Consider the following 21,162-nt stretch of genomic DNA (forward strand, 5'->3'; position numbering starts at 1 on the left):
TGGTGGTAGTGATGGTAAGGATCATAATACAGAAACTAAAAGAAAAAACTTAAAAGCTACTAGGTAAAAATAAATGTCAAAGTTTTATGAGACAATAATACAAAAGAAAAACACCTCAAAAATATCATTGAGCATGATTTGTATTGTCCATGTACTGCTGGACTGGAGTCTGCTACTAAATGTGCTTCGTACACCCAGTTGGATTCCAGTGGTAAAATCAGTATTTCCTTCACAAGTCACTGTTAGTTGGAGACAGTTTCTGAATTAGGGATGTGATCTTTGGTCTGCTTCCCTCCTTAGTCCTGGGATCTGATCTTCTTAGACAAGGGTAAGCTCTGTGAATGTTGTGACAACCTTTGTGGAGTCACATGTATGCTAGCCCTGGTATGTCTAGAAGACCTTGTTTCCTTCATCTCTTCCATTTCTCACTGGCTCTTACACATTTTGCCTCCTATTCCACAAGGTTTCCTGAGCCATAAGGGGAAGAATTTGATGGTGACATCCCATTTAGGACACTTACTTCGTGTTCCAAAGAATTGCACTCTGCACATTTTCTGGTTGAAGGTTTTTGTATTTGTTCCCATCTACCGCCAAAAAAAAGATTCTCTGATGATAGATGATAGATGAACAAGACATTGATCTATGAAAAATTCCAAATGCGATTAGTATTCATTTTATTGCTTTAGCGTAACAGTAATATTTAGTTATCTGCTCGGTCCATGACCTATTGAATCTCAGGTCCTTGGCCACCCAGCAGTTTCAGGTATAGTTTGCAATTCATGCACTAGGCTTTTAATCCAATAAGATAGTTCCTAGTCACTCCCACATCATTTTGGACAGGATTCATCATTTTAATGCAAACTTTCTGAACTCAACAGTGTTATCTTCTAGCACAAAATACTCCAAGTGACCAGGTTGAGATGAGTTTTCTTTCAAAAATAGGCAAAGACTTCCTCCTTCCTTTTAACATAAAATGTTAAGCCAGGCCAAAAACAGATTCTTTATTAACCAATGGTAATAAAACATATTCACAGCATACATCACCTCCCACAAACCCCCCTTTTCAGTCTAATAAAAAGGAGGGTTTACATTTGACATAGCAAGAGTTCAGACAACAAAACAGTGATCAACCAAAAATTACTGTTACAATATTTAGTCCATTTAATTTGACAAATTAAGGAAAATAGTCTATCATATTTATGTTTTATTATAACTAAGGAAAAACTCTGACTACAACCTTCTGTTCTTCAACTCAGTCAAAGACCCCAGAAGGCTATAATATTAACAGGATACTAACCCAAAGTTCTTCTCTAATGTTGCAGACACCCATCTTCAGCCTACAGGTCCATAGTATATGACAGACTTTTCCATGAAGCAGGAAATTTCAAAGACAGTTCCACAAATAGTGACAATTTGTCACTTTAATCTGTGTGCTACAGAATGCCTGGTACACTCTTTCATGAAGCAGGAACCCCACAAAACTGTCTCACCTCATTTCGGCACCTTCAGCAATCATTTCTCTGTGGGTTCTGCAAGTCCAGTCAAACAATTTAGGAATGAGCAGTTTCTTGCCCAAATGCTTAATAAACTCCATAAGGAGCCTCTTCGATGCCCATCTTCCTCCTGAAGTAGATTGGTGCTACCAGGAGCAGCTATGTCTCACTGTTGAGAAAAATCCTAAATTCTTTTTTTTTTTGAGAAAAGGAGAAAAAAAAAAAAAAAGTTTCCACCTCCTCCCAGCCTCCCATTTCCCTCCCCCTCCTCCCACCCTTCTCCCCCTCCCCGCACTCCTTTCCCTCTCCCTCTCCAGTCCAAAGAGCAGTCAGGGTTCTCTGCCCTGTGGTAAGTCCTAGGTCCTCCCCCCTCCGTCCATATCTAGGAAGGTGAACATCCAAACTGGGTAGGCTCCCACAAAGCCAGCACATTACGTAGGATCAAAACCCCGTGCCATTGTCCTTTGCGTCTCATCAGCCCTCATTGTTCTTAAAACATTTTAAACACCATATTCCGTAGGTCTAAGTGAAATAAATCTCTATGTATCTAGAAAACCCTAACTATCTTGATTACAAGTTTGACTATTATAGATGACTATCTATTAAAATGTATTTCTTAATTATACAATACATTTTTAAATGAGCTCCACAAACATAAATCTTTAATCAAGAGCAGAAATATACATATAACAAAATTGACCTAAAATTTATATGAATAAACAAAGATCTATTCCAATGCAAATCTCTATCGCATATCCCCCTTTAAATATAAACAAACATTTAAAAACAATACTTGGGAATTGAGGTGTAGTTCTCTCCAAAATGCTTCCTGCTTTTTGTTGGGTGAAGTAATTTTGGGGGGTGTTCACACTGACCTTTTGTCGGGTCTTGGTCCATCAAACCAGTTTGTCTGGAAGGAATCTCCAGGTTGCCATCTCCTGTAAAAGCAAAAAAAGAACCTCTTTTCCAAAGCAACAAAAATCTTTAGACCTAAATTTTGAAGTCACAGTACCATTAATATATGTATCATGGTTTAGCTTAGCAGCTTATACAATGAAATATCTCTGTACTTTGCTCCTTCACAATCAAAAAATTCAAAGAAAACACAATATACATAACCCAGACTCTCTGTGTATATCTTTCGTGGCTTATTTTTCTTTACTCTTTTTTCTGACTGTCTGTACTTTGTCTCTTTAAAGACTTTGCTTTATGGTTTTATAACTATTTCCTTTTTTATAACTGTCTGCATTCCTTTTCCTCTCCCTCCCAAGCATACATATATTTATCCAACCTTGTGACCCATTTGGGGGTTTTTATTCATTTGATTTGTTCTTATTGTGTATCTGTAATTATTTTCTGACCAGGGCGGCTTTTTAAATGGTAATTTTCTTATTTGCAGCCCTGAATGTTTGTTCTGCCTCTCTCAGGCTTTCAATATCTTGAGGGTAGTTTACCTCCTGCTCTGGGACTATTGGTGGGAGCTTTCCTCACTACCTTAGCTTTGGGTTGCACAGTATAGCTTATAAACCTTTTTTATCTGAGTAAAAGCTAGATCTGCCATGAAACACACTGTGTGGCCTAGAAATACAGCACTGGGGATCTTCCAAGCTCTCCTGCCTGTGCACCCCTAGCACCCAATCCCCTGCATGGGACAACTCTCAGCTACTGTCTCCCATCTCCAAGATGACACAAAAGCATTTAGACCTGAAGTGGGTAGCAAGCATCAGACCCAAACATTTTAGACCATGCCAAAAAGAGAATAAACTGTTACTTGATTTTTTACACTTGAAAACTTTAACAAAATTGACAATTATGTGATGTGGCACAAATGTGGTCTAAAACATATTTGTGAATTTTGTTAAAGTTTTCAAATATAAAAAAATAAGTAATTGTTTATTCACTTATTTCTACTTGACCAGACATTGTTTTATGTTCTGATCTTTTAATTAGAGAAAATATGATTTTTTTTGTGTGTGTTTGGTAATGCTGGGTGACCTGGTATTTGGTGAATTAATAAAGGGCGAGGGAAACTTGGTACATAGAAGAATCATAGTGAGTTCCATTGTATTATCTGGAAGAATGTTTGAGATTTTATTTCTTTTAAAGTTTAAAATGCCTAAAAGACTTTATCTTCATATAACATAAAGATCCAATGACTATGTCTAATCTGAGACGTATATGACCATCTGTGAATTAAATAAATATGTGAGTAGAACAAGTTACCCTCCTCTACTACTCAACAGCACATAATAAAAAATGCCATTTTGAAAAGGAATAGTGACAGCATAGGAGAGAACGAACAAACTGAAGCAGCACTGAAAACTGGGATGTAAACCATCAAATTAAACAGATCCGTGGTCCAGCATCTAGGGTTCAAAAGATGACTGCTACTGTTCTGCTGCTTTTAGCATATGTAGCTTCTCTCTTGAACTGGCTCGACTTTACACCTATAGATTTCCTGGTGAGTGTCCCATGGTCATAGCATCTCTAACATCCAAGAATCTCCACTGCAATATAGGTCTTACCTTCACATATTTATGCAGAACCTTCAAAACGCTTTCTTACAGGAAGTCTGACCTGGCTACACTTGGACTGCAATTAGTGATTCTCTGGAGTTCTAGATGTTTCTGAATTCTAAATTTATTGGCAGTTCTAATCCAGCATTTTGTGGTATTCTCATTTTAGGCTGTCTATTTTCAAATGAGTTCACACTTTATTCAGGTGGAGCCTCAGATAAATTAAACCCTGTTCTCCAGGTACTTTTTCTTTTGTCCCAGTGTATTTTATCAAGTTTTCCTTAATTATACTATCCTCTTTAATAATTACAGAGGTTAGTAATGTGTACTCTCCATTTGAAACTTTCAACTTGTTCACATTCCTTTCTGATCAAACTTTACAGTTGATTAGGTTTCTGCTCCATGTTTTGTCTCATGATATCTGTGTCTGAAAATACAAAGCAGTATTCACGATATATCCTGAACACTTGCTGGCTGTGTGATTTCCTCTATAAACAAATTAGTCCATTATAATAAAACAACCTGAGTCAAATTCTCAGAATACGCAATGAATGTAGCCGGTTTGATTGCCAGAATATCACGTTAAATGTGTCTATCCTAGTGCCTTATAGAATCCTCCCTGTGTAACTACATGACTTCTGTCTTTATGGTCTGTTTTCCTCATCTTCACTCTCCACATTAGAGTGGTCCAGTAGCCTCAGTTTAGAGTTCAAGGATTTTACAAGTCCAAAATTCTGAGTTTTGAATGTTCACAGTCCCTAAAAAGACAATTTCAAGGGATGCTCAATCGTGCCACAAGCACATGTGCTCAACTATGTTCATAGCAGCATTGTTTGTCATAGCCATAATCTGGAAACGGTCTAAATGCCCTTCAACTGAAGAATGAATAAGGAAAATGTGGTACATTTACGCAATGGAGTATTACACAGCAGAAAAAATAAAGACATATTGAATTTTTTTTTTGAATTTTTTTTTTTTTTTGAGACAGGGCTTCTCCGTAGCTTTTTGGTTCCTGTCCTGGAAATAGTTCTTGTAGATCAGGCTGGCCTCGAACTCACAGAGATCTGCCTGCCTCTGCCTCCCGAGTGCTGGGATTAAAGGCGTGCACTACCACCACCCAGGTGACATCTTAAATTTTGTAGGAAAAAATGGATGGAGCTAGAAAACATTATCTTGAGTGAGGTAACCCAGACCTAGAAAGATAATTATCATGTGTACTAACTCATAAGTGGTCTTTAAATCAAAGCAAAGAAAACCAGCCCACAAATCACAATCTCAGAGAACCTAGACAACAATGAGGACCCTAAGAGAGACACACATAGATCTAATCTACATGGGTAGTAGAAAAAGACAAGATCTCCTGCGTAAATTGGGAGCATGGGGACCTTGGGAGAGGGTTGAAGAAGAGAGGAGAGGCAGGGAGGGGAGCAGATAAAAATGTAGAGCTCAATAAAAATCAATTTTAAAATGTTACAAAAGACATGGCTCATAATAACATTTCCATTTCTCAAGATAACATTTGTAGAATCAAGAGTTTACATTTGATTACAGTGCTAAAAGACAGTCCACTGTAGCAAGGAAGGCAAAAGGAGAAAGCCTCCATGTCCATAATCTGCATCTTTTCAGTAATTCTGTATGATATTAGCACTCAGTAATAATTGCCCCAAATAATTGCATTCGGTAAATTTGATAATGTTTTACAAAATGAATTGTACTTGACTACGATCTTTTTTTTTTTCATATATCGTCTCAGAGTTGTAGGTCTTGGATTAAAACCTTAAAGATCATTTCCAGCATATTCAGTTTTTCCAGTTTGTCTGTGCTATTTCAAAGCTGATACTAAATTTGTCCAACTTTGGTTAAAATACTGTTTGTTGTTTTTCATTTACTTAAAAAACATTTTATTAAAAGGGAATGTGCTAACTTCAAACTTAAAAGTGATTCAATTTTCTTTAGTTGTATATTATAGGAAATGCCTTATAGCCGAGTTAGTAGAATAAATGAGAATGATTTAAAAGTTAAATACTTCTAAATTGTGTCAAATATGCTTATTCATTAAAGGGTCTCAAAATTACAATAACATAGTAAGGTGTTTGTGATATATTTGTTTTGACATACTATGTCAATAAAAACTAGGTTGAGCCATTGAATGCTACGGCTCTTGAAAACTTAGAGAAAATCTAATCTTATTGACTCAAAACTTTAGACAGTAAGAAATAATATATAAATTAAATATTAAAATATAAATTTATTTTATTGCCTTCTTACAGTAAAAGAAGTTTTACAAAGTTGTGTTGATTATTTCTGTAATAATTTATTGCTGCATTTATGAACTCACTTTTGGATTTCCCAGTATAATTTATAGGTTACTAAATATGGATTCTATGAGAGTTGCTACCTCTTTTCTGGTATTATAAAATTACATTCCTCTTCTATGGATTTTCTTTGAGGTTATCTCATTATGTAACCATTAAAGAATGCCTCAGCGAGCACACTTTCCTAAAGTGTTTCTGTTTCCTGTTGAACAAGCTTGGCCTTTGAGCATAGAATGTTTTGCTTATTGAATAATACCTTAAGCACTTCTTATAACAAGATACCCAGGAATAATACCCAGATTGGTTACAATTACGGTGCAGAAAGCAGTAGATTAGACAAGCACAAAAGCGTTTTGGTGCTGAATTGAATCCATCCTCATCTGTTAACAACATTGGTTTTGTTGACAGAACCTAAGGAAATCATGATAAATGAGTAATAAATACTTGTAAAGCCTATGATTTATCTACTCTTTTTCATGTGAGAACAGGATTTGACAACCATTTAGACGAATTTAAAACATTTAAAAATAAGTGCCAGTTAATTTGGGAAATTAAATAAAATAAAGTTCTTACTCCAAATAAAACATGATATGGTTTCTATTAAGTCAGATAGTGTTTTACAATGGAAGTGAGTCCAATTTCATGTGTTTCTGTTTGTGTGAAATATATATATATATGCCAATTTATATAAACAAATGTGTGTTTTTAAATGTAACCTGCTCATAAAATGTTACTCATATGCATATTTTAGGGGCTACCATTTGACATAAACTTTTTAAATCAAGTTGTGACCAATGTATTTTCTAATGAATTATAGGATCTTACGAAGAGGGCTACAGCAGAGTGGGAACCTTTTCTATGGTGGTTTGGATACCATAGCATCCTTTGCTCCAGGAGTGTTTAAAGTTACAGGAATACAAAATATAAAACTTTAAAATTTAGTTGTTATTCATTTTTAATATCACTTTATATTCTTAGAACACATAATGGTTATATTTAAAATACCCTAAACTTCATTCTAGTAAAGGGAGAAGGTCAGTTTAAGTTTTCTAATGTACAATAACTCATTTTTGAAAGTGCAGTTTAAATTAATTAAAAGAATTATTTTTGAACAGCATTATCTTGTCATATTCAGGTTTAGTTGGCAATGTTTTCCCCTCTGTGTTTAAAACTTTAATCTATTCAGTACAGAAATGTTTTACATAAGCTCTAAGTTTTGCATCAGTATTTATGTCTGTAATTTCTACTCGTAAGTTTTTTTTTTTGAAGACTAGACATCTGTGTTAATGTTGAATTCTGCATATGTCAGGAAATCATGAGACCTTTAAATCAACCAAAACACACAGTATCTGGAACAACAACAACCAAAAAAAAAAAAGCAAAAATTAAGCATCAACCCATCTGAAATGAGTTGCTGATAAGATTGCTTGGTCTCTGAGGATCCTCTCTTTCAATCAATTACCAGAAGATGCCTTTCCTTTCTTCCTATTCATTTATATATCATTTAATTGATTTTAAAATAAATAGGTTAACTATTTCAGTCAACGTATATGATTCAAAATTTATACATTTTGAAAATTCTCTCATTCAACTGACAGCTTTAGGACTTTATTTAACAATACATAATAAATAAATATATACTAACTATTTTCTAAAAGATGATATTTAAAGTTGGGCAAACATAATTTTTTTAATATTCATTTATTATGTGTACAATATTCTGTCTGCGTGTATGTTTGCAGGCCAGAAGAGGGCACCAGACTTCATTACACATGGTTGTGAGCCACCATGTGTTTGCCGGAAATTGAACTCAGGACCTTTGGAAGAGCAGGCAATGCTCTTAACCACTGAGCCATCTCTCCAGCTCCCCAAACATAATTATAGTAGAGATCCACACTTGTTTTCAAACAGTGTAATTTATAGTCTTAATAAAGTATTCAATCATTTGTGTTGGAAAGTGGCATCATATTAAATATCCTACTCAAGTGGACAATATTGATTGAGTAGAATCGTCATCTCTTCTGTGATGACAGAGAAATTATGGTGGGCACATATGATCATCTTTTCAAGGAATCTAAATGCTTTCCTATAAATCATTGTTTTCAAAAGCATTATTAAACTTTCATAGTTATAGGTTTTCTTCTAATCTTCAAAATTAATTTTTCCTTTTATATATGAATGATTTAAAAGTTAAATTCCTCTAAATTATGTCAGAAATGCTTATTCATTAAAAGATCATAAAATCACAATTACACAGTAATAAAAATTACAGAGTAAACTATGTTAATTTATGGGATATTATGTTTGTGCTCAAAGAGTCCAGAAAATGATTTTGGGTAACCAAGAGCTACGGTTGCAAGTGGGTGTAGGTTACCAAACATGGGTACTGAGAAACAAACTTTGGTCTCCTAGCAGCAAACACATGCATCATTAGGTACAAAGAATGAACCATTTGATTCTACATTGAACAAAAGGGGGAAAACTTTACTATCAAGTGTAAGAGACATTAGAAAACAAGTATTGACAAAGACAAGAGAAAAGAATGATGCTTATTGGTTCAACAATATCAGGACAGTGTCAGGAATACAAAGTAGGTATCTGTCATATATACAAGAATGCAATAGTTTGATAGATTAACACCCCCCCAAAATGGAGAGAATAATTGAAATAGCAGAGTTCTATGAGAATGAAATATTAAGTCCCAATAAGACCACAACAGAAGTCTTCAGATGACTTTTAAATCAAGTGCTCCCAGATGATTGTGATCTGATTTTAACATAAAAGAAATAATTAAGTGCCTGAAATGGGTTAGACGTTGTGAGTTCAATAAATGATGTTTCATCTTAAATTTACAGCAGATATGTTGGGGGTTAGCAAGTCTTGCTCTGTGATCTAAAGTGATAACTACTGACCCTCTTTATTCCACATGTAAACTATTACAAACGCATTGTTTGGAGAAAGAGAGAAATGAAATTGTTACCTCACAGGGAGTAAAAACATACCTTAAAGATACTTTTTGACAAGCTAGCAAAGAAGGTATATATTTATACTTAACAGTTCCCTACATCCAGATAATAAAAATGAATTTACAACACCCTCACACGCACACATACGCACACACACACACACACACACACACACACACACACACACACACACACACCACAGTGAATATCCTATGGCTAAAGATGTTATCATTGATCCATTTTACCAGAAAGATTCTGGTTGAAATTAAATACACTCATCTGTGACACATGCAGTGAGCTTTAGCAATCATTGTTAAGTCAATAAGATGCAGCAATTAAACAACTCCTGCAAAATATTCCTTTCCTTAATGTTTTATCATTATTGGTCAGTTGTCTTCCATCTTGTATATGTTACAAACTTATCTACAGATGAGACGTCTGTATTACCTTCCTGATTCAAACTTGTGCTTTCAAATTGTATTATTAACTCAAAACTGTGAATCACTATAAAATACAATATATTGTCATTCATTAGGCACTCACTGAAAACCCATGACTTCCAAAATAAAGTTCAAAAGACTTATAGCATCCTTGAGACTTGGAATTTATCTTATTGAATGCCTAACTGCTTCCCTACTTTAATTTTATACATGACTTTGCTTCATTTGCAACATTCTGATCATGTTATTCCTTTTGCTCTTTAGTGGAAATTGAAAGTGTGTCAGATGATGGAGAATTGGTGCTTGTGGATTATAGAAGTTTAGAATTCCTGATCCAGGAACAGACCTGGGAATGTTTTATCCAACTGCTGGCATCCAGGATGTGTGTTTTTAGTCCACCTTAGGCAAATGTTAGTGAATAAATCTGAAATAAATAATACAATTCAATCTCAATCTCAATCTCTCTCTCTCTCTCTCTCTCTCTCTGTGTGTGTGTGTGTGTGTGTGTGTTTGTGTGTGTGTGTTTTGTCTCTTTTCCTCCCAACTTCTTGACCTGTCTTTCTTTATATTCAGAAAAATAAACTGAATTTTTCTATTGAGACCAAAGAAAAAGCAGATGGTTAATAAATGCACATTGACTAGATAGTGTAAATAAAATAGCTTGAGTTATATTTTAATAGCGATCAAGAAGAGGCCCATGAATAAGCTGGCATGAAGAATTGAGAACAAATTAAAACATGAACACATATTTTTAAGTAAGAGATTTGCTTACTATGAAATGAAAGACTGTGCTAGCATATTCATGCCAAAGTACAGAGTAGGGTTTTTGAAGAAAAATAGATTGAGGAAGTCTGGGAAATTAATTTTAGAATTAACCAGGTTTGGGTTTCTTGGATAGATATCACAGAATACCCTTTTTCTGAATGAAGGGAAAACTAAGATTAAAGGTAAATATATGCTTGGTTAAGGGTACTTTTTATGAACAAGATCTCGTGAGTAAATTGGGAGCATAGGGATCTTGGAAGAGAGTTGAAGGTGGGAGGGAAAAGGCAGGGAGGGGAGAAGAGAAAAATGTAGAGCTCAATAAAAAATTAAAGTACAATATAACAATGCAATGATTCTCTTGAGAAATTATTTTGGCTTAGATCAGGCTCTGATATGGACGCTGACAGAAGGTTGGATTCAGCTTTATGAAAAGGCTGTCAGTAGGATTTGCTTAAACTAAGTGGAGGTAAAAATGGAAGAGAAAAATGGGTTCAAGTAGCCATGCGAATTAATGCACATGCTGATCTACAGATGTAACCATCTGCAAAGTCTGCATGCTCTACAGCACTCTAAAATACCCCATATTCTGTGAGGATCCCTCCTATCAGTTAAAGAAGGGTAAACTGAAATGAAAAAAAGTTTGTGACTGGGTTGGTGTCCACATTTGTTAGACTTCAAAGTATCTTGTCTGCACCAAATAAATAGAACATAGAAATGAGGGCTCAATGTAGGCATCAGTTCAACTTCATGTTCAATGAGTTGTATGGGTGTCATCCATGGCAATACCCCGCCCCCATAAATTTTGGAGAACAACCATTTATCTTAACAGCAGCCTGGAATACTTGTGGATTTGCTGCTGACCTGACCCCCTTGGCCAACAACTCAATTGAATACAAACTGGTTCTGCCACTGGAAGTCTCACTTGGCTAATAAGAGATGGCCAGGTGAGACTCAGTAATGCCTATTGCTAGGAGTCCTTACTAGGATTACCTTAATAGATTTCAGGAAAATTCCACGGCATTAGGACGACCAAAATGCCTATCCAATTCAAAGCATTTCTGCCCACATTCTCCCAGTCTATCATATCTTCCTCCAACATGGTCCCCACTTCCATCCCACCCATCTTCAGTTTGCCCTTAATATATATTATTTCCCCCACCCAGCGAGATGGATACATCCTTCCTAAAGCCCTTCATGTTGCCTGATGTCCCCAGGTCTGTTGATTGTGCCTTGGTTATCATTTACTTCAAAGTTATTATCCCTTTTAGTAAATACATACCATGTTTATCTTTCTGGGTCTGGTTTACTCCGCTCAGGATGATGTATTTCTAGTTCCATACATTTTCCTACAAATTTTAAGGCGTCATTTTTAATAACTGAATAATCGTCCACTGTGTAAATATACCATAGTTTCTTTATCTATTCTTCTCTTGAGGGAGATCTAGGTTGCTTCCAGTTTCTAGCAATTATGACTAGAGCAACAATGAAAATGTTTGAGCAAGTGCACTTGTGGTAGGATAAGCTTCCTTTGGGTATATACCCAAGAGTAATAAAAGTGGGTCTTGAGGTAGATTGATATCTGAGTTTCTGAGGAACCTTTATATTGATATCTGTAATAGTTACATAAGTTTCCCCTTTCACCAGCAAAGACTGTGTGATCCTCTTGCTCCATCCACATCCTCACTGCAGTGAACTATTTATTTGTTATTGATCTTAACCACTATGACAGGTATAAGATGAAACCTAAAAGTAGTTTTTATTTGTGACTCACTTATAGCTAAGGATGTTGAACATTTTTTAAGTGTTTCTCAGTCACTTGTGATTGCTCTATTGAGAATTACCATTTTCAGCTTCTGTGACAACATCTGGCATCAAATGGAACACAATAAACATGGACAATATATATTTCAAAAGTACAATTTTAAATGTATTTGCAAACACAGGTGGATATTCAATGACATGTAAAAACACCTACACATATAGGTTCTCCATGAAGAAATATTGTGGATTGTAGGAGCCCAAAATTCGGAATTCAGTTTAGAATGTCCAGTATTTATTCACATTTACCATCCACTTAGAGAAGCAAATTTATTAATAATAATTGAACTTGCTGCTGGCCCTAAATTTCTATAATCCTTGGCACTGAACATATCTAATGAAGATTTTTTCCTTTTACATTTAGTACATAATTATTTAAGTTGTATTTTCACATTTTACATTAAATTTTTGTGCCTCATGGTACACATTTGACTTATTGAATCAAGTCTATAGATGTAGATCTTGTCCATCACATCCTGTTTGTCTAAATATAAAGACATTTCTTTGTTCATTTGTAGCCTTGGATCCACTGTGCAGTTCTCCTGTGATGAAGACTATGTCCTACAGGGAGCAAAAAGCATCACTTGTCAACGAATAGCAGAAGTTTTTGCTGCTTGGAGTGATCACAGACCTGTTTGTAAAGGTAAAAAAAAAAACCATTATAATAAAATATTCTCTGATGATACTGTGATACTTATGTTTGTTTTCATAGGCCAACAATCAAGATAAAACATTGAAATATATTCTTAAAATAATCATTGACTCAGTGTTTTTTTAACATTTTAGAGAAGTTGTAACGACTGTTTTCTATTCTAAGAGTATTCAACCTAACAATCATAAATATCACAACTGATTCAGAAAGCATGCAATATCAAGCTTAGAAATTGTCTTTCATCTTTACAAATACTTCATTAATTTTCCTGTGTGATAAGGAAATGAATATTTGGTAAGTGAAATCCCACCTTCACATGCAGAACTTTTCATTTTACCTGCCCATGGTAGTAAGAGGTAGCACTGAGATTAAGTTTAATTTTATTGAACTTACACTAAAACCAAATAATGAGGGCTTTCAATTTCTGTTTTGCCTGTTAACATAGATATTTTCTCATTCTCTTTCCACATGAATACCATTCTTACCCCTTTGTGTGTGTGTGCATGTGTGTGCATGTGTGTGTGAGTGTAAGATCTTTGTCCTCACTCCAATCTCAACAATTTTCCTCAAAAAAATATTTCCAGAGAAATGAAAGGTGGTACTTCTTTATTCACCTTTATAAAGTGTGATTGAAATGAAATTGCTGGTATTATAAATTATTTGTTTGGGATTAGATAAAGTTTTAGTGGATATACATATGAATAATCTGACTCATGATAACTCTGTCTCTGAAATATATACTATTAAAAAAACACTTTGAAGGAAAAGTGAAGTTTTAACTATCTAGAAAACAAAGTGGGCTAAGCCTAAAGTATTCATACTAGACTATCTCTTTTATTTTTCATGTGAACTCAAATGTACTATATATGCTTGTTTAATTAGTTTTGTGGTACTAGTGAATTTTTCATGGTGTAAAACAATACAAAATTATTAGACATAGTGTTAGGTCACAGTATGCATATCATAATCTTAAGACAATGAAAGTAGTGTGCTAATATAATTAGACATAAACGTAAATGTTTGCAAGAATCATGCCACTAGGATTAGGTGTATTCATCAATAGCAAATACCTAAGTTCATACATCTATGATATATGCTACTTCTCAAACTCAAATGCTAGTCCCTGTGTTTTAAGAGAGCATGAAAATAACTATGATTTCATTGAAGACAATGTCTAAATGTTATTACACAATGTTATCTCTTTTTTAGTTTCTATATTGCTGCACAGTCTTCCCACCTTCTGACTGCCTCTTTGCCATCTGGTCTACTTGTTCCTTTTTCTCTTTTAAAAACCTGACTGCTAACTCTGAAAATTTGTTCTTCCCACACTACACCCCTCCTCCTTTGTCCCAGCTCCCATACCCACTACATCTCCTCAAAGAAAAATTCTTATACAATTATTCAAGATTTCGTCATTATGATATTTTAATTTTGAGACAAGGTCTTGCTATATATCTGTGACTGGCCTGCAAATGATTTCCACCAGGATAGGCTCTCAATAATACAGTGATCCCCTACCTTTGTTTCCCAAATTCATTGGTTATGGGTTTCTGGCGGCATTCACCACTATGTATGCTTAATCTTTCTGAACTTTATTAAGTTGCATTTGTGAATTTACCTTCCGCATGTCTGTTGTTCGTTCCTGTGCCTATTGTGATTTTTTCATAATGATTTGTCTGCATTTTTAGTACATCAATAGTCAAGACATTTTAGTTCTCTCGGGGAGCCTTTTTACAGTCACCACACCCAGGGGATTCTTCTCAGAAAAGCGGAGGAAGATGTCAGAATAGAGAGGAGCATATGTACTAAGTACTATAAAGGGAAAAGTTATTTCAAGATTGGCTAGATATAGAAGGAGGGTGCAGTAAGAAAGCATTAAAATGATGTTCAAGTGTGTTTGAATAGAACAATCTTGTGCTGTTAATAAATATGAAGGAGCTGAAAATGGAGCTATGTGGGAAGGACTCCAAAGTTACTACAACATTGTCACTATTATTTTTAACATTTCCTATGTGCCAGGCATTATGCTGACAACTGCATATACTTTGTCTCATTTACTTCTCAAACAACAAATTGACGAAGACATTGCCATCTCCATTTTAGAAATAAAAAGCATAAGGCAGCAAGTGATGCAGCTTTCCAAAACTTAAAGGACTGCAACATTTTATATAAAAACTAATCTCATAAGATGGGGAAGAGACGCCAGATTTCACAGCATCAAAAAGGCACACAGAGAAAAATATAAAACATAAGTGATATACACTGTACTCCCTTGGCAATGGCAACCTAGGCTGAGAAATTCACAGGTTCATTGGAAGATTTTTGGTCTCATATAAATTTCCTCTTAACATCTTTAAGTTAAAGTCTTAAAAGATGGTGTACAACACTAAAGGTACATTGTTAATACAATGAAGATGATGAAATTTAAGAGCAAGAGTTAAATACATCTAGGTATGTCAACATGTATCCATCTTCCAAGCATTTAGGGGGTAGAAGTAGGGGACCAGGAATTCAAAATCATTGCAACCAGCTTGAAAGATCTAAGTCAGCGTGAGCCATATGAGATACACTGTATCAAAACAGCCATAAAATTACATGAAACTAACAAAATAAAATTGTGTATTTTTTTTAAAAATCGAATCTATTGTGTTTAGTATTATAGTTGCCACGTATATAGACCACCGGCATGCATCATACAGACACACACACACACACACACACACATGCATGCTTGTGTATATACAGAATATTGTTTTGAAAATACACATACACCAACGGCACAAAGAAAGCATACTTTTTCTAGCTTTCACTCATAAAACATGTTTAATGTACTTTGTGAAACAAATACTAGATAATGTGTCATGGCATTTGTTTCATCTCTGTCCTGGTCTGGCCCACTCTCACGTAGCTCTAAAAAAGTTATCACGGTTTGTGAGTTAAACATTTTGTGCATTCTAATGCTTCCTAATTTCTTTTTTATATACATTTAATGACAAAATAATGTTAAGAATATGGTTTATTACAGAAAAGGAGATTAATGTTAACATGGGAACAAACTCACATACAAGAAGTTCTAGTCAAATTATGGAGTTTACGATCTATATAAAGTAAAACTGAGATGATAAGCCCTTTGTTATTCAAGACTTTCGTTTTTGTAAGACTGGATGAATCATGTCTTTGATTGAAGAATGTTCTAAGGCAGAAATAATGTTACATTTTTTGGCATTTTTCAAAAATGCTACAGTTCTCTACTGATTGCCATCCTCAGAAATATTTTTTGAATGTTAATGTTGTTTCTTTTGCATTCTAGCATGCGTCCTGTTGTCATGTCTATTTGTAGAAAGATTCATTCTACATCTGTTAGCAGGGATGTAAAAACACTATATGTTCAAGAGTCATAACTGTTACAGTTCCATACAGAGACATTATTTCTCTAGATCCCAACCATGTCTGCAAAGATTCATTTGCTATTGCTCACAAGGTGCACATGTGTATGGCTTATCAAGCATGCATTGCTACTAGAAATCACTTGCTGTGGTTCTGGAAAAAGTAATAGAGGGAACCTGCTGACAGACATAGTAATTGAAGTTTTAAAATGACATCCACTGTGATTCTGAACAAAGAATAGCACTTGTGTCTCATAGGTGCTTGGAGAGAATAAATATGTCTTTGTTCACAAAGTGCTGTCAATAGCAGTATCAGTGTACAGTGCCCTTGAGAAATCATTAATATGGCTGTGTCCACACGATGTATGGATAAGCAACAATGGAATTTTAAAGGGACATATTTTCACATTAATAACAGCACATTATAAACTAAAACAATTAAATTTCATAATTAGTAGTATGGTTGTATTGAAACTCAAATAAGCATAATTTCCTAGATATGAAATATGCCTGTAAAGTGTTTGTCATTTTAATGCTTTAAAAATGATTATTTCATAGTCGTGTCTGCAATAGATCCTCCAAAGGAAGCATATGAACGTTATCAGCTCCTACAATGATTGGCACACTCATTTGAGATTTCTGCCTGATTAGCGAGGGTGAGCTGTGAAAAGAATATATAATTTTGTTAATGTGAAAACACTTAAGAAACTTAACAATAATACCTAAGCACATTATATGGACTTGTCCAATTAGTATTTCAGTATTTATAGGGTGGCTCTAAGCATACAAGTGTTTAAGAGCTTTTAACACAATGTCATGCACAACTTGTGAAAACAGTGTGGCAGGGTAATGAGGGAAGACTGGATAGAAAAGTGAACGGAAGACTAACATCCCGTGTTCTTATATTAAAGTCACAAAACCACTCATTAATGACTGTGTTCAACCTTCCATAAATTATCTTTCTATTAACTAATTAATATATTATTATATATCTATTCATTCAATGATCAGCATGTGTAGTTATAGTAAATTAAATGATATATATGATATAGCATATGAATTTGATATTAGTTTACATAACCCATAAATCATACACATGAATGTAGGAAGTATGTGGTAGATTCTGTAAAGATGACAGGGGCAATTGTTTGCAATTTCTGGTGAGAAAGATGATCTTGATGTAAATTATCATACATATTGAATGGGAAAAAAGCACTGTGAGTGTGATTTTAATATGAGGAGTGTACCATGATTCATCACACAGTGTGAATGGCAGATACAGAGAAGAGATAGAGACTAAAAGGCTTTATCATTTTCTAAATAAATAAAGAGTAAAAAGAGTGTCAGGTTTCTCCCTAGTCTCATAATGATTCCCTCAATCAATATATCTCTTCCCTTGCTCCCCCTTTCTAGCCTTCCCCCATCTTGGCAAACCAGTTCCCTCAGGTTCTCCTTTCTCCACCCACTTCCTCCCTCCTTTTCTCATTTGGACTTCCCTTTCCCCAACCCCATGCTTCAGATTTCCTTAGGAGATTTTTTTTTCTATTCCCCCTTCCCAGGGGGATCCATGTATGTTTCTCTTAGGGTTCTTCTTGCTACGTAGCTTCTCTGAGGTGGTGGACTCTAGGCTGGTTATTCTTTAAGTCTAATAGCCACATGAGTGAGGATATGTCATCTAGTCTTTCTGGGTCTGAGTTACCTCAGTCAGGATGGATTTTTCTAGTTCCATCCATTTGCATTAATTTAAAGATGTCATTATTTGTTACTATTGAGTAGTACAACATTGGGCAAATATACCATATTTTCTTTATCCATTCTTTGGTTGAGGTACATCTAGATTGTTTTCAGAGTCTATCATTACAAATAATGTTTCTATGAATATAGTTGAGCAAACGTCCTTATAGTATGATTGAGCATCCTTTGAGTATATTCTCAAGAGTGGTATTGCAGGGTCCTGAGGTAAACTGATTCCCAATTTTCTAAGAAACCACTATTTTGATTTTCAAAGTGGCTATATAAGTTAGCACTTTTCAAAAGAATAAACCTACCAATGACTCTAATTAACTATGAAGATTAAGGGTACTTGACCTGGCCTTAACCTGTAGTCAGGTTGCTGACTAAGTTAAATGTCATCGTAGAACCTTCATCCAGCAGCTGATGGAAGCACATGCAGAGATTCACAGGGCAACACTGGGCTGAGCTCCCAAATCCCAGTTGAGGAGAGGTAAGAGCAATAATATGACCAAAGTATTTAAGATCATAGTGGGGAAACCCACTGGAATAGCTTACCTGAACCAGTGGGAGCTCACTGGCTGGCCTAATAGCATGGGAAGCAGCATAGAACCAAACTAGGCCCTGTGAAAGTGGTGAAAGTTGTATGGCTGAGGCAGAATGTAGGTAAACCAGCAGTGAGACCAGAACTTCTCCCTACTGCATGAACTGACTTTTTGGAAGGCATTCTTTTTTGTAGGGTTATCTTCTTAGGCCTAGATATAGTGGGGAGGTCCTTGGTCCTTCCTCAAAGCAATGTTCTAGACTTTGTTGACTTCCCATGGGAAGTCTTACTTCTCTGAGGAGTGAATGGGTGGAATGGGAGGGAAGATGGAGAAAGCAAAGGGAGGAGAGGGAGTGGGAACTGGGATTGGTAAACAAAATGAAAATAGATGGTTTTAAAAAAATAATTAAAAAAAAGAATTTCACCTCAAAAAATAAAACTGTAAAAAGATAACAAAATTATGTTCTTGGCCGACTCCTTAAAACGTGTCTGAAAGCCACACTCATTTGCATAGAGTGTTCTATAAACCTACTATGTTGAGAGTTCAATTCTTTCCATTTTGGCTACAATATAGCTATATGTGACTGGTAGATAAATTATAACAAATTCACCCTTTTATAAATTTTCTGAGAAATTATGTTGCTCTTCTGTACTGCAAGTTAAAGAAATAAAATAGTCCATTTCATAAATTATTTCAGGTCTCATTCAGTATCTGAAGTAATAAAATCTCTTCAAAATGCTCATATTCTAGCTATGTAAAAGGATCTTATGACAAAAGTATTATAAAACTTAAACACTTGTATTCAACCTGAATTTCTGCAAAGGTTTTACAGTTCTGGGTGGCATCTGGCTCGGCACCCACTCCTGCTGCTATTGCAATCTTCTGAATCTTCTGATTGCCAAAATCACTCAGGATTCATGTCTAAGTTCATTTATTTAACTGCGAACAGTTTTCCAACAACTCAATACTCAGGAGATTGTTTTCATGTGTGGGTGCTCTGGCCTTTAAAGCCAATTGCATTCTTTCAATCTTTCAGATTTCACCTTCTCATTCTGTGGCATATATATACCTCGTCAAACACACAGACATGCACACACACACACATCAGACACACACACACATACACACATACACACTTTCCAATATGTTTATAGGGATTTTTTTTGGTTTTTTTTTATGTTTAGATTTTTAATGAAACTACTTCGGTCATCAATTTAGTTTATTAATCCATTGTTATCAGGTTCAACAAAGCAATCTAAATGAGATTTAATTAATTTCATCATACACAACCCAAAAACTGGGTATCTAAGTTATATTATGAATAATTGCTGAGCAAGGCTAAAGAATATGACCCTCCTTAACCAGTATCTGTGATCATTTTTGGCAGTTTATGATGTTACATGTTGTGTTTCCTCTTACATTTTGTTTGTGTTTTTTGATTACTAGCTGTCTGCTCTTACCTTCTTTCCATCCCCTCCTCATGGATGTCCCATGAGCCCTTTTGGTAGGGGTTGGAAAGTACTTCTTACATCAGGTTAGCTCTGAGCATGCCTAGCTTAATTTTTCTCAGCATTCCAGTCAGTTGTAAATTATATAACATTCTCTATCAACTTCACAAAGAAGGCTATTTTATAAGAAAAATAATCTCCATTGTGTGTAAAATAGATATTAATATGGATTCTAGGAGAATTGAGATGAGAAAACAATATTTTTAAAAAATCTTTATTTTCAGCTATTTATTTTACATCCCACCCTCTGCCATTTCCCATCCTCTCCTCCTAGTCCCTCTCCCCATTCTCCCCTACCCTCTGAATTCCCTGCTCTTCTGTCTCCACCTAAAAAAGGCAGGGTTTTTATTAGAATTAATAAATCATGGCATTTCAAATTGCTGGAAGATATGTCCAGCCCCATGTATTAAGTGTGTCCAAGGCGACCCAATATGAAAAGTAGGTTTTCAAAAGCCAGTAGAAGAGACAGAGACAGCCCCTACTCCCACTATTAGGAATATTGTAGGAAGACCAAGCTACACAACTCTAATATAATCCCATAGTGCCTAGGTGAGTCTCATGCAGGCTCCCTGGTTGTTGGTTCTGTCTCCTTGAGACAGATTAGTTAATTGAGCCTAGATTAGTTAATTGTGTGAAGTTTCCCCTGGTGTACTTGACCCCTCTGCCTCCTACACTCCATTTTCCACCACCACCACAGGATTTCTGAATTCTGCCTAAGGCTTAACTACTTCCACTCGGTGTTGAATGACATATGTCTAATGATAGTTGGACCATAACCCCGTGCCAGACTTCCAGCTCCAAAATTCCTCCTACCCTGCAGCAATCACCATCATCATTCTTCCCCCCTGTGTTGCCCCAACATGATTGCTCACGTTCCCATATCCACCTGCCCTCAGTCTATTAATGAAACCTCTTCTACTTTCCCTTCCAAGGGATATGTGGGTTTCCACCCAAAAACCTCTCCTTGTGACCTACACTTTGTGGTCTGTGGGTTATACCATACTTATTCTTTATTTTGTAGCTAGTC

General features: G+C 35.3%; 1 protein-coding gene across 1 annotated transcript in view; it reads left to right on the forward strand.

Moving 5' to 3' along the window:
• Positions 1-21,162, forward strand: part of Csmd3 (CUB and Sushi multiple domains 3) — a 944,903-nt gene that overhangs the window by 378,553 nt on the left and 545,188 nt on the right. The window contains exon 10 of the mRNA XM_075961035.1: positions 12,832-12,956. Within this exon, the coding sequence (XP_075817150.1) occupies positions 12,832-12,956 (125 nt within the window). The remainder of the gene's footprint in view (positions 1-12,831; positions 12,957-21,162) is intronic.

Source organism: Microtus pennsylvanicus, chromosome 2 (assembly GCF_037038515.1).
Source record: "Microtus pennsylvanicus isolate mMicPen1 chromosome 2, mMicPen1.hap1, whole genome shotgun sequence".
NCBI classification, from domain to species: Eukaryota; Metazoa; Chordata; class Mammalia; order Rodentia; family Cricetidae; genus Microtus; species Microtus pennsylvanicus.